The 13,985-nt window shown below is 45.5% G+C and overlaps 1 protein-coding gene across 2 annotated transcripts in view; it reads left to right on the forward strand.

Moving 5' to 3' along the window:
- The window catches only part of XRN1 (5'-3' exoribonuclease 1), a 108,516-nt gene that overhangs the window by 19,710 nt on the left and 74,821 nt on the right, over nt 1-13,985 (forward strand). For both annotated transcript variants that reach the window (XM_073674686.1, XM_073674687.1), the window contains exons 3-4: nt 43-140; nt 12,150-12,259. In XM_073674686.1, coding sequence (XP_073530787.1) covers nt 43-140; nt 12,150-12,259 — 208 coding nt within the window. The remainder of the gene's footprint in view (nt 1-42; nt 141-12,149; nt 12,260-13,985) is intronic.

The following is a 13,985-nucleotide window of genomic DNA, read 5'->3' on the forward strand; positions in this document are numbered from 1 at the left end:
CGTACATATAAATGCATAAACATTGTTCTTTAATGTATTTAGGTCTGCAAAAGAGGCAGAAGAAAAAATAAAGAAAGCCTTAGAGAAGGGTGAAGTATTGCCGACAGAAGCCAGGTTCGACTCCAACTGTATCACTCCTGGTGAGTACAGCTTTTATAAGAATCCTCTAACCGTCCCTTATAGGACATTGTTTGCAGACCGGTCACCATTTTCTCTTCTCTAAACTTACTTCAGTTTCTTCATGTCTTTAAGATGTGGTGCCCAGAAATGGCCACAGTATTCCAAATTAGGTCTGACCAAAGAGGAGTAGAGGGGGATAATTACTTCACGTGATCTAGACTGTATGCTTCTCTTAATGCAACCCAGAATTGTGTTTGCCTTTTTTGCTGCTGCATCACACTGTTGACTCATGTTCAGTCTATGATCTATTAGTATTCCCAAGTCTTTTTCACATGTGCTGTTGCTTAGCCCTACTCCTCCCATTCTGTACATGCTTTTTTCATTTTTCTTGCCCAGATGTAGGACTTTGCATTTCTCCTTGTTAAAAACCATTCTGCTAGTTGCTGCCCACTGCTCCAGTTTATTTAGATATTTTTGAATCCTCTCTCTCTTCTCTAGCATTAGCTATCCCTCCTAGCTTTGTATCATCCGCAAATGTAATCAGTTTACCCTCAATTCCCTCAGCTAAATCATTGAAAAATATGTTGAGCAACACAGGGCCTAGGACAGATCCTTGTGGTACCCCACTTGAGATATTCTTCCAACTGGATGTGCAACCATTTACGACCACTCTTTGGGTTTGATCACTGAGCCAATTATGAATCCACCTAACAGTTGCCTTGTCCAATAAATTCCAGCTGGTAATTTCTCCTTCCCCCATGACGGCACCACGGAGAAAGAGGATCCGCCCTTCAAGGACAGGAAACCTACAGATAAAAAGGGCAGTACCTCTCTCCCGCATCAGTTGGTTTCCTGTCCTTGACGAGGACCTACAGCGTTGAAAGAAAGAAAGAAAGAAAGAAATAATCTAAAAAAGAATATGGACGACATACCAGGCCCGGCCAGACCGGCTCAGCCTGCTGGGGTTCCCTTCCTCGGCTGGTGCACTGTCCTGAAGCCCCACCGCTGAGGTCAGTGGGCCTCCAGGGTGGCAGGGAGACGCGGCGCAGAAGAAGACTGGAGCCACTGCGTTCTCCGATGGTGTCGGGGCCCAGGGCGGTGAGTAGGCCTGGCCTGTCGGGGCGCATTGCGGAAGCGCGCGCGCCGAACGCCTCCCCGTGCCGCGGTGCACCACTGGGGAGTCGGCGTGACTGGGTGCACATTACGCCCGCCGGAGAAAAAAAAAACGTTGGGGGGGGGGGGGGTTTGGAGGACTCCCCACGCTAGAGGTGCACACCCATATTCCCCAAGGGGAGGGGGTAGCACACAAAGGTCTGACGGCTGGCTGATGTGAAACTCAAGCCAGGTGAGACCTATAGGGGTTAAATGCTGGGGTTATGCACCAGGGAAGTGCTTCCTTAGCACACTCTAGCACCAGCTATGAGCGAGCAGGAGCTATAGGAGGTGCAGTCCCTGCACCCCCACTCACCACCACCACCGCAACATGGGAAGCGTGCAAAAGGACCCCCCAGTGACCCTTCACGCCAGCACGGCCAAGGTGACGGTGGAAGCGGGCGGTCCGGCAGGTCTTTGGAGTGCGGCAAGGACTCCAGTGTGGCGTCAACCTCGAGGAAAAACCCATCTACAGGAATGGGTTCCTCTCCATATCCGGTATTCCCTCTTACAGCAGGATGGTTAGTGATCTTCGTGAAAGCTCACTTATGACCTGGACCCCCCCCTCTTTTTCTTCTTTCATCAGGGAAGGAAGAGTACGGGCAATTCCAAACACAGGACCTGCACGCTTTGCGCAGAGGATCTGCCCACCACATGGGAGAAAAGGCTATGCAGCTCGTGTATTTAACAAACAATTTGCGAGGAGACCCCTAAGTTCGCCTCAGAGCTCAGATCCCTGATTAAATCCCAGGTAGAAGATACCTTCAACTCCTTGCAGAAGGGTGGGGGGGGCAGAAATCTATCCCTGGTATCAGGATCTAGCAGTTCGAACGGGGAGGTGGTAGACTCAAATTCGTCCTTCTTATCTTCGTCATCTTCTGAGGGAGGGAGACGTAGCTGTTTCCCTATAGAGGGTACGGACAACTTAATTAAAGCAGTTAGGTCCACTATGGTTTTGGTAGATCCTCGCCCCAAGAAATCAGTCCAGGACATGATGATCAGTGGCCTGGAACGAAATAAAAGAAGATCTTTCCCTCTCAATGACAAAGTCCTCTCCCTGATTAAAAGGGAATGGAAAAAGCCGGAAAGAAAGGGCCTGTTGTCCCCTAAGAGGAAATGCGCCTTTGAGGACCCGGTATGCTCATTCTGGGGAAAAGCGCCAAAATTAGATGTGGCAATAGCTAAAGCCTCTAAAAAATTTTCCCTGCCATTTGAGGACATGGGGGTACTAAAGGACCCAATGGTAAAAAAGCAGACACCTTCCTAAAAGGGGCTTGGGAAGTCGCAGGGGGAAGGTTAAAACCCGCAGTTGCAGCCACATGTATAGCGAGATCTTTGATGGTCTGGCTAGATCAACTAGAGACACAACTTAAAAACAAAACATCCAGGGATAACATACTAGGCTCCATCCCAGTAGTGAAGGGCACAGCAGCATTTTTGGCTGACGCGTCAGCCGATTCTGTTAGGCTGGCTGCCAGAGCTGCGGGTTTCTCTAATGCAGCCAGGCAGGCCCTCTGGCTTAAATGCTGGCCAGGTGACCACCAAACAAAAACTAAGCTGTGTTCCATTCCTTGCGAGGGTGAGTTCCTATTTGGACCTACTCTTGACGATATCCTCGACAAGGCTGGGGATAACAAGAAACGTTTCCCGGTCCTCTCTAGTACTTCATACTTTCAGAGCAGAAAATTTATACGCAGGAAAGCCCCCAAAGACCAGGATAGGTGGGAGGATAGGAAGAAAAAACCAAAGATTTATGTTTAACAGACCCCCCAGTGACAACAGGAAACCCGCCCAATGAGAGTCAGCCCCAGGTGGTGGGGGGGGGGGGGGGGGGACTTCTTCATTTCCTCCCAACCTGGGAAAAAATATCAAACAGCTCTAGGATTTTAGACCTGATAAAAGCAGGGCTAAAATTTCAGTTTCACTCCATTCCCCGTCCGAATTTTGTTATAACCCCCAAGAGGTCATCAGAGGTAGAACAATCAGCACTAGAACAAGAAGTTCTAGGTCTAATAGAAAGAGCAGTCCTTCAAAAAGTCCCTACCCAGGAGAAAGGCGAAGGATTCTACTCCCCTCTGTTCCTAAGGAAAAAACCGGATGGGACTTTCAGGACAATTGTAAACCTGAAAAAATGTAACAAATTTCTGAAGGTTCAAACCTTCAAGATGGAGTCAATAAAATCGTCAGTAAAACTGTTGTTCCCAGACAGTTTTATGGCTGCCCTGGATCTGAAGGACACCTATTATCACGTCCCCATATACAGAGACTATGAGAAATTCCTGAGAGTAGCAATATCTATAAAAGGAATAGTCAAACACTACCAGTATACGGCCCTCCCCTTCGGTCTAGCTATAGCCCCAAGGGTTTTCACGAAAATAGTGGCGGAGGTAATGGCCCATCTAAGGGAGCAAAACATTCTGATTACCCCGTACCTGGAAGATTTGCTGATAATAGGCAACTCTTTCAATCATTTCAAGGGCCAACTAGCAAGGGTCATGGATACCTTGACGAATTTAGGCTGGCTTCTGAACCTAAAAACGTCCAAGTTGGAGCCGAACCAAGTACAAGAGTATCTAGGCATCTTATTAGATTCGAAGAATCAGGAGTGCTTTCTCCCGGCAGGGAAAATTCAGAAAATGATAGCTTGGCTATCTCAAGCAAAAGACCACCCCTCTATGACTCTGCGGGAAGCAATGTCCCTTCTAGGTTCTATGACTGCCTGTATCCCGGGGGTCCGTTGGTCTCAGGTACATACCAGGGACTTACAATGGGAAATTTGGGGGGCAGAAAAATCACTAAAAGGGCACTTAGAAGGTCAGCTAACTTTGTCATCAAAAACCTTACTTTCCCTAAGATGGTGGACAGTTTAACCAGAGGCGTTCCATGGACGATCTCAGTGTCGCAGGTCCTAACTACAGATGCAAGCCCCAGGGGGTGGGGGCTCACCTAAACGACCAAATAGCTCAGGGGGTCTGGACAGAGGACTTGAAAGGTGTATCCTCAAACATGAAGGAACTTCTGGCAGTAAAATTCGCCCTCTCAAAGTTTCTAAACATTCTACAGGGACACCATGTAAGAGTGTTCTCGGACAACAGGGTAGTAGTGGCATACTTAAATCACCAAGGGGGGACCCGGTCCCATTCTCTACTACAAGTATCAAAATCCATCCTTCAGTTAGCTGAGAACAATTTGGAGTCTGTCTGCACTCCACATAAAAGGAACAGAAAATCTCACAGCAGACTTCCTGAGCCGAACCCAGCTGAGACAAGACGAATGGGAGCTGAATCAGTTAGTGTTCAACAAACTCACGGAAATGAGGGGATACCCTTCCATAGACCTATTCGCCAACTGACAGAACAAAAAAGTGGACATATTGTGCTCAATAAACCCCAAGGGGAATCCAGCAGCATTAGACGCTTTTTCAATCCCATGGAACCACCAGCTAGCCTATGCCTTTCCTCCGATCGCTCTGATTCCGGCGGTTCCGAGGAAAGTCAGGGATGACAAGGCAAACGTAATTTTGATAGCCCCCTTCTGGCCAAAGAGGCCCTGGTTTTCCTGGCTGAGGATAATGTCCACCTCCGACCCCTGGGTTCTTCCGGAAATTTCGGATTTCCTTTTCCAGGGACCGGTCCTCCATCCTCAGGTAGCGAATCTACACTTGACATCCTGGATTTTGAGAGGGCGCTCTTAAGGGATAGAGGTTTTTCCCCGAATTTGATGTCCACTCTATTACAGAGTAGGAAACCCGTAACCACCAGACTTTACGGTAAAAGCTGGAAAAAATTCCTTTCATATTCCGGTTCGAAGGTACAAGGGGAGGTCCCCATTACTTCCATCTTAGAGTTCCTACAAAGGGGGTTAGAGCGGGGTCTGGCCACAAGCCCACTAAAGGTTCAAGTTGCAGCATTAGGAGCCCTATACAACTGTGACCTGGCCAAAATAGGTGGATTTCTAGATTCATCAAGGCATCATACAGGTCTAGCCCCATCCCCTCCCGAATACTCCTCCTTGGGACTTAAACTTGCTCCTTTCAGCCCTAACCAATCATCCCTTTGAACCTTTAGCGGATGCATCTCTAAAAGCCCTATCTCTTAAGACGTCACTCTTAGTAGCTCTCACATCGGCACGAAGAGTTAGCGACATACAAGCCCTATCAGCAGGGCCCCCCTTCACGCAAATCCTAGAGGACAGGGTGATACTTAGGACTGACCCAGCATACCTTCCTAAGGTGGGATCACACTTCCATAGATCGCAGGAGGTCACCCTTCCTTTTGCCCAAATCCTAAAAACAGGGGGGAAAAAGACCTACACACCTTAGACGTCAGAAGATGCATTATCCAATACTTAGAGGTCACACGGGAGTATAGGAAGGATAGGTCTCTCTTTGTGTGCTTCCAGGGACCTCAGAAGGGACAAAAAGCTTCAAAGGGCACACTATAGGGGTTCATTTAAATGTGGCCACAAGATATGTACCTGCTGTATGGTAATGCACAATTCCACCTCTTTAATTGTTTTCTTGTGATACCTCCTATGCTATTCAGCAGTATATAAACTGCAAATCTTCTTTTGTAGTTTATCTTGCATCATGTTCTATCTGTGAAGTCCAATGTATGGGATGTGTAACAGGCCTATTAAAAATTAGGATCAGGAAGAGAATTTATCAGACATAGTGAATACAAGCCCCACCATTTCACACAGATGCAAAAATGAAGAAGCCTGGGCGGCTCTAGGAAATGGTGGTCCTTATTTGAGATCTGGAAACCATCGGCAGAATTATTCAGGAGGGATACCTACTGGATTTTCCTGCTAGGAATCCGTGCTCCCATTACAAAGCAAGATGTTATATTAATGAATAAATGTATATATGTTTTTCTCCCGTGACATAGATGCATATTATCTATCTTATTACACATATGTAGTCCTTACCTCATACCTCTATAATATATGTATTAAATGCTAATTTGGTCATGAAATAGTTAATATATTTGATTAATAAAATAAGCAACTTGCGCTGGAGACATAGGGGGAAAAGCGGTGAGATCAACGGGGTAGTTAAAAAAACTAAGGTAATGGTACAGTAGTGAGTAAAAACAAACCATTTTATTGGTTCAGTTAAAACAAAACAATTATTAGAGAGAAAAGATGGCGTGCGGATAAGATCGGGGGATTTAAAAGATGAAAACCATTGTAGGCGAGGAGTAAAAGATTTCCTTGCAGCCTTTGGTTTAGTATATAGAATGGTCCTTAGTTTCCAATGGGTATAACATGACTTAGAATGCGGTCATCCCCTGGAGGAGAAAAGAGAAGAGAAAAAGATAAGAAGCTCAGGTGCACTAGTAACTGCCTGTGGAACTGTGGATGGGAAAACAGTTCCCTTCCTAGGAGTGGGGGAGGAGTGTTCTGGAGGGAGGATCCGGGTAGGAAACCTTCTCTGTGGACTGAAGGAAAAATAGACAAGTAAGGAAAAAAGTGGTTAAGACAATAGACAAAATGTTAGGATATTTATATATACCTGTAAGTTACTTCTGAGTGGGAGTCAACGCAGCCCTTGTGGGTGGTACGTAGATGGGCTCTCAGAGGCTGAGAATAAGATGGCACAGTGTGACAGAGGTAATACGACTAAATAAATTGCCACTATGATGAAGCGGCAGGAAGGACAATAAGGTTACCTGTTGAATCAATGGACGTGGTGTAACCTGAAGTGACTGTTGTCTTTTTTGTGATAAGTGGCTGGCTTTTCTGGCAGATATCCTTGGCAGTGACTGTTTACTGGACATAAACACAAACTGCTGAAGATGGAAGCCATAGAAGAATGCCAGCCCATGTTCTCTGTCAAAGGTGGTTAGCGGAGGAGAGTTCACTGCTGATTCAGCGATCCAGTATCCCCTTTGCTCTGTGAGGGGGGTATAGCAAAGCAATGTGGAGAGTCTATCTGCAGCTGATAGCCCCTGTGGTAGAGGAAGATAGGTACTGCAGAGTAGGGTGGATTATGTGCTTGAGATTCCACTCAGGTTCCATATGCACACTTGCAGTTTTCTGCGGAAGCGTTGGTGTTGTGGTGAGCGGCTGCGTGTATAAGCGCTTAACAGAAGAGGTGATGAGACCGCAGGTAAGGTCTTCACTTACGGCACTGGCGGATCCAGAGTGCAGGCGGTCGGTGATGCTTGGAAGGCTGGTGAGGCCGCGCAGTAAGGCGGGTGTTCTACTCGGCGTTCCGGCGAGTGGATGAAAATGGCAGGGAGAGGAGCAGAGTCCCGGCCGGTGACTCAATGCTTCCCTCTTTCTCCCGGTGTCGGGGTGGATGTGAAGATCTGAAGGACCTGCGTGACTCTGTGTCACGTGGTACGTACCAAGTACATGGAGCCTGTAGGGACCAAAAAGACCTACTACTTTCAGAAACAGCGGTTTCCTTCCTCAGGGTTAGTCCAGGGCTGGTCAGGGGTCCCTTTTATATGCATCACATCGTAATGATTGCTTGAATGGCAGCTGCTGCAGATGGATTGCAGCTGTCACTCATTGAAGGCAAAGAGTTCAATCTCTGAGTTTAAGGCTGTGTGCCCACTATGCGTTTCTCAAGCGTTTTTGATGCGGAATTTCCGCTGGAGAAACGCTTTAAAAACGCTTGGTAATCCGTGTCCCATGATCCCCAAGGAAAATCTGCATGTTCTGTGCCCATGCTGCAGAATTTTCCGCAGCGGATTTTCCTTGCGGAAAAATCCACAGCATGTCCATTATTTGTGCTTTTCCGCATGCGGATTTGAGGTTCCAATGCACTTGAAAAACGCAAGTCAAATCCGCATGTAAAAACGCTGCAAAAACGCGTGTAAAATCCGCTAGCGTTTTTGACTGCCAAGACCATGCAGAAACGCAGAAATTTTCTGCTTCATTTCTGCATTGTGGGCACATACCCTAAGCCTTTTGGTTTCAGTGTGTCAAGGTAGAAAATCCATTTACTTTCTGTACGCAACATCAGTTTGATAAAGCCGCCTTGGCGCCATTGTCTGTGTACCAGTTCTATGCCTGTTACTTGAACGTTTTGTAGAGAGCCCCCATGTTTTTCGGCAAAGTGTTTGGAAAGGAGATGATCATCAAACTTATTTTTTATGTTACATAAATGCTCATTTATGCTAACGTACATGGGACGTTTTGTTCTCCCTACATACATTTTTGGACATGGGCATTTGAGGCTATAGATAACCCCTTTGCTTGTACAAGTTATGAAGTCTGATATTTGGTATACCTTATCTTCTTTTTCAATGACCATTTTGACAGTTAATATATTTGTTAAAGGGCATCACCATCCTTATGGATATGTAGGTCTTATAAAGTTTAATAAAATGATACCTTGATATCTGCGATCTGATGTCTTATTTCAGAGAAATCCACACTTTTCTGAATAAGTAAATGAGCTGGTAAGATCTATGGGCCGGACACAGATCTTCCTGAGATCCTGCCTCCAGAGATTATTGTAAGTGAAAGGAGGAATTACCAGTGTGAGACATGTAGATCAGGAGAGCAGACAGTCAGTCATTACATATCTCACACTGGTAACTCCCTCTTGCATTTATAATAAACTGTGGAGGCAGATCCTCCTACAGATCAGTGACCGGCCCATTGATCTTAACAGCTCATTTACATACTCCTAATAAATCCACGTTTTTCCTATAAGACATCGGAACTCAGATATCAAGCCATAATTTTGCTCAGCTTCCTATGACGTGTGACCATATAAACGAGTTGATCCTACTGACAGATTTCCTATAAAACAGGTGTTCATCATTATTTTTTTAATTTGTATGTTTTCACGAAATGTTATTATATATTTGTGATTGGTTAGAAGTAACTATATAATCCAGCTAGAAATAAGCAGATCGCTTCACACAACCCAGTCCTCAGTCTAGGTCAGTGCCTTCAGGTCATGCACAGTAGCTATGCAAATTCTCTTATCCTCCGGGATCCAAGGCTGGCGAGAAGTCACCTGTCCGCTGCACAGATTACATCACGCCAGGCTGTTGAATCACATGCTGGGGAACCAAGAAGCTCTGGAAATTATCACAGCTCCTGTCCATGGCTAAAGAGCACTGAACTGGACTGGGGTTGTGCGAAGCGATCTGCTCTTCTCTAAATCCAACCAAATGCCACTTGGTCTGCAATGTTCCCCAATGATAATCCGCATGTTCTGTGCACATGCTGCGGAAAGTTCCGCTGCTGATCATCATTGCGGAAAAAATTGAATCGCTTAATATCCGCTTGACTACATGTGCACATGCGGATATTAAGCAATTCAATGTGCGGATGATACCCGGGTCTGGAGAAGGGGAGACTCTACTCCAGACCCAGGTACCATAGTACCTGTAGAAATAAAAAAAGAATTTAAAATGAAAAAAAAATTATACTCACTTTCTGTTGGCCCACGGTCTTCTATCCGGTACGTCTTGGCTCCCCGGTGGCTTGCGATGGTGTAAAAGAACCTTCCATGACGTCATTCAGTCATGTGACAGGTCACGCGACCGCTGACGTCGGCTGTCGCGTGACCTGTCACATGACTGAATGACTTCATGGAAGGTCCTTTTACACCACCGGGGAGACCGGAGAAGGAGACCGGGGGCCATTGGAAGGTGAGTATAATGTTTTTTTGTTTTTTTTTATACCATTTTTATATATTTTTTTAACTAACTTGGTCACACTATATAAAATCCATGCCGGTTGCATGGATTTATATAGTGTGACCAAGTTGTCAAGCACTTTCCAAGTGATGCTAAAATCGCTTGGAAAGCGCTCGACAACCCGCATGCGAAATCGCATGTGCAAAACGCGTGCCAAACGCTTGTCCCTGGCTGAAAAAACGCATGTAACAATCCGCATGCTTTTTTTTCTGCCAGGGAAATGCAGAAACGCTCGGGAAAAAATCTGGAGCATTTCTGCATCGTGGGCACTTAGCCTATGAGCTCGGTGAGTGCAGATGTCTGGCCACACACAGGAATACACTGTCCATCATTGTCTGCTAGTCCTGGCTGTAACAATTGTGCTGCATAGGTGTTTCTGCTTTTTGGGTTGTTATATACATTACAGACCAAAAGTTTAGACACACCTCATTTAAAGATTTTTCTGTATTTTCATGACTATGAAAATTGTACATTCACACTGAAGGCATCAAAACTATGAATTAACACATGTGGAATTATATACTTAACAAAAAAGTGTGAAACAACTGAAAATATGTCTTATATTCTAGGTTCTTCAAAGTAGCCACCTTTTGCTTTGATGACTGCTTTGCACACTCTTGGCATTCTCTTGATGAGCTTCAAGAGGTAGTCACCGGAAATGGTTTTCACTTTACAGGTGTGCCCTGTCAGGTTTAATAAGTGGGATTTCTTGCCTTATAAATGGGGTTGGGACCATCAGTTGTGTTGTGCAGAAGTCAGGTGGATACACAGCTGATAGTCCTACTGAATAGACTGTTAGCTGCTTTTTTCTTGCCATAATACAAATTCTAAGTAAAGAAAAACGAGTGGCCATCATTACTTTGAGAAATGAAGGTCAGCCAGTCCGAAAAATTGGGCAAACTTTGAAAGTGTCCCCAAGTGCAGTTGCAAAAACCATCAAGCGCTGCAAAGAAACTGGCTCACATGAGGACCGCGCCAGGAAAGGAAGACCAAGAGTCACCTCTGCTTCTGAGGATAAGTTTATCCGAGTCACCAGCCTCAGAAATCGAAGGTTAACAGTAGCTCAGATTAGAGACCAGGTCAATGCCACACAGAGTTCTAGCAGCAGACACATCTCTTCAACAACTGTTAATAGGAGACTTTGTGCAGCAGGCCTTCATGGTAAAATAGATGCTAGGAAACCACTGCTAAGGACAGGCAACAAGCAGAAGAGACAAGCTTGGGCTACAGAACACAAGGAATGGACATTAGACCAGTGGAAATCTGTGCTTTGGTCTGATGAGTCCAAATTTGAGATCTTTGGTTCCAACCACCGTGTCTTTGTGCGATGCAGAAAAGGTGAACGGATGGACTCTACATGCCTGGTTCCCACCGTGAAGCATGGAGGAGGAGGTGTGATGGTGTGGGGGTGCTTTGCTGGTGACACTGTTGGGGATTTATTCAAAATTGAAGGCATACTGAACCAGCATGGCTACCACAGCATCTTGCAGCGGCATGCTATTCCATCCGGTTTGTGTTTAGTTGGACCATCATTTATTTTTCAACAGGACAATGACCCCAAACACACCTGAAGGCTGTGTAAGGGCTATTTGACCAAGAAGGAGAGTGATGGGGTGCTACGCCAGATGACCTGGCCTCCACAGTCACCAGACCTGAACCCAATCGAGATGGTTTGGGGTGAGCTGGACCGCAGAGTGAAGGCAAAAGGGCCAACAAGTGCTAAGCATCTCTGGGAACTCCTTCAAGATTGTTGGAAGACCATTTCCGGTGACTACCACTTGAAGCTCATCAAGAGAATGCCAAGAGTGTGCAAAGCAGTCATCAAAGCAAAAGGTGGCTACTTTGAAGAACCTAGAATATAAGACATATTTTCAGTTGTTTCACACTTTTTTGTTAAGTATATAATTCCACATGTGTTAATTCATAGTTTTGATGCCTTCAGTGTGAATGTACAATTTTCATAGTCATGAAAATACAGAAAAATCTTTAAATGAGAAGGTGTGTCCAAACTTTTGGTCTGTACTCCATTTCCCAGAAATCATGCCAAAGCTGAGGCAGCACTTCTTACCCATGAAACTGGGCATGCACTTTTTTGGAAACTTCATGTGGTATCTTTGGGAAAAACCTAATTATCTAAATCTGTCACCTGTCTTGCAATATGATGTTCAGTGCTTATATTGACAAGCCTCTCCCTAAATATATTTTTAGGTACGGAGTTCATGGTTCGCCTACATGAACACCTGAAGTATTTTGTAAATATGAAGATCTCCACAGACAAGTCCTGGCAAGGAGTAGATATCTACTTGTCTGGTCATGAGGTTAGTTTGCTACACACAATCCAATTTTGAAGTGTATAAGATCATCAGGCTGTTACTGTGTTGTTTGCATAGTATGCAGTATTATTCCGGCTCTGACGCGTTTTCGCTAGCTACAGATGGATTCAAATATCTTGCGCTGACTGCACTTTTTGTTTTAAAAGGAGCCTGTTATGTCCAGAAATGCTATTTATGTGCAGATATAGAGTAAGGCTGTGTGCCCATGATGCGGATTTAGTGCATTTCCGCGGCGCCATTTCCGCCTCGAAAACGCATTAAAAACGCTTGTTAAGTTGTCTGTCATGTTTCCCAATGATAATCCTCATGTGCCGTGCACATGCTGCGGAAAATTCCACTGCGGATTATCTTTGCGGAAAAATCCGCAGCACAACTATTAATTTTTCGGAATCGTTGCGAAATCGCCACCATTGACATGCATTGGACCGCATAACATCCGCATGACTACACGTACACATGCGGATATTATGCGATTCAATGTGCGGATGGTACCCTGGTCTGGAGAAGAGGAGACTCCCCTCCAGACCCGGGTACCATAGTACCTGTAGTTAAAAAAGAATTAAAAAAAAAAACAAAAAACATATACTTACCTTCTGATGGCCCCCTGTCTGCTACCGGCGGCGCTGCTGACTCTTCGGCTGCTTGCTGTGGCGTGAAAGGACCTTCCATGATTTCATTTAGTCATGTGACAGGTCACGCGACCGCTGACGTCGGCGGTCGCGTGACCTGTCACATGACTAAATGACGTCATGGAAGGTCCTTTTCAGAGCATCGTGAGCCGCCCAACACACCGGACGCATCGTAACTTGGTCACACAACATAAATCCATGCCAGTTGCATGGATTTATATAGTGACCAAGTTGTCAAGCACTTTCCAAGTGATGCTAAAATCGCATGAAAAAGTGCTTGACAACCCGCATGCAGAAATGCATGTGAAGAACGCTTCACATCCGCATGTCCCTGGCAGGAAAAACGCATGTACAATCCGCATGTGAAATCGCATGTTAAAAACGCTTCATAAACTCTTCTACCTGGCAGAAAAAACGCATGTAAAATCCACATGCTTTTTTCTGCCAGGGAGATGCAGAAACGCTCTGCCGCATATCTGCATTGTGGGCGCCTATATCTGCATGTTAATAGCATTAAAATCCTACATGGCTGTCTTACTTGAAACACGGTTACAGGGAGAAAATTAACTTTCGTCCGACCTGCAGCCGCTCGCTGTCAGTCATCGGGGTGGTCCTGGGAGTGATTACAGTCCCTTCTCATTATACTGTGAGCGGTGCAGTAATCACTCCCCGGTACTTGGACTGACACACACTGCACCCACACACTGCACAGCCAGCTGTCAATCAATGTGCCGGGGAGTGATTACAGCTGCCACTCACAATGTAGTGAGAGGTTACTGCATCTGTGGGGAAGATATGAGTTAATTTTCTCCATGTTGCCAAGCTTCCTGTAAGGTAGCTTTTAATGCTATCTACCCGCAAATTAACCCTATATCTGCAGGTAAATAGCGTTTCTGGACATGATCGGTTCCCTTTAATTAGGAAAGTATTTTACTGCACAGCGTCTACTGTAATGTGTGATACAAGCTGCATAAAGCTTGCAAGTTGTAGATCGCATGGGATCTTTGCTTCAGTTTGTACCTCTGAGCTGAAAATCAAAATCTTGTGTCACAGGGATGAAAATGTAAAGTGTCATAAAATGT

This window comes from Phyllobates terribilis, unplaced genomic scaffold, assembly GCF_046119375.1.
Source record: "Phyllobates terribilis strain yellow unplaced genomic scaffold, ASM4611937v1 Scaffold_3__8_contigs__length_932513732, whole genome shotgun sequence".
NCBI lineage: Eukaryota > Metazoa > Chordata > Amphibia > Anura > Dendrobatidae > Phyllobates > Phyllobates terribilis.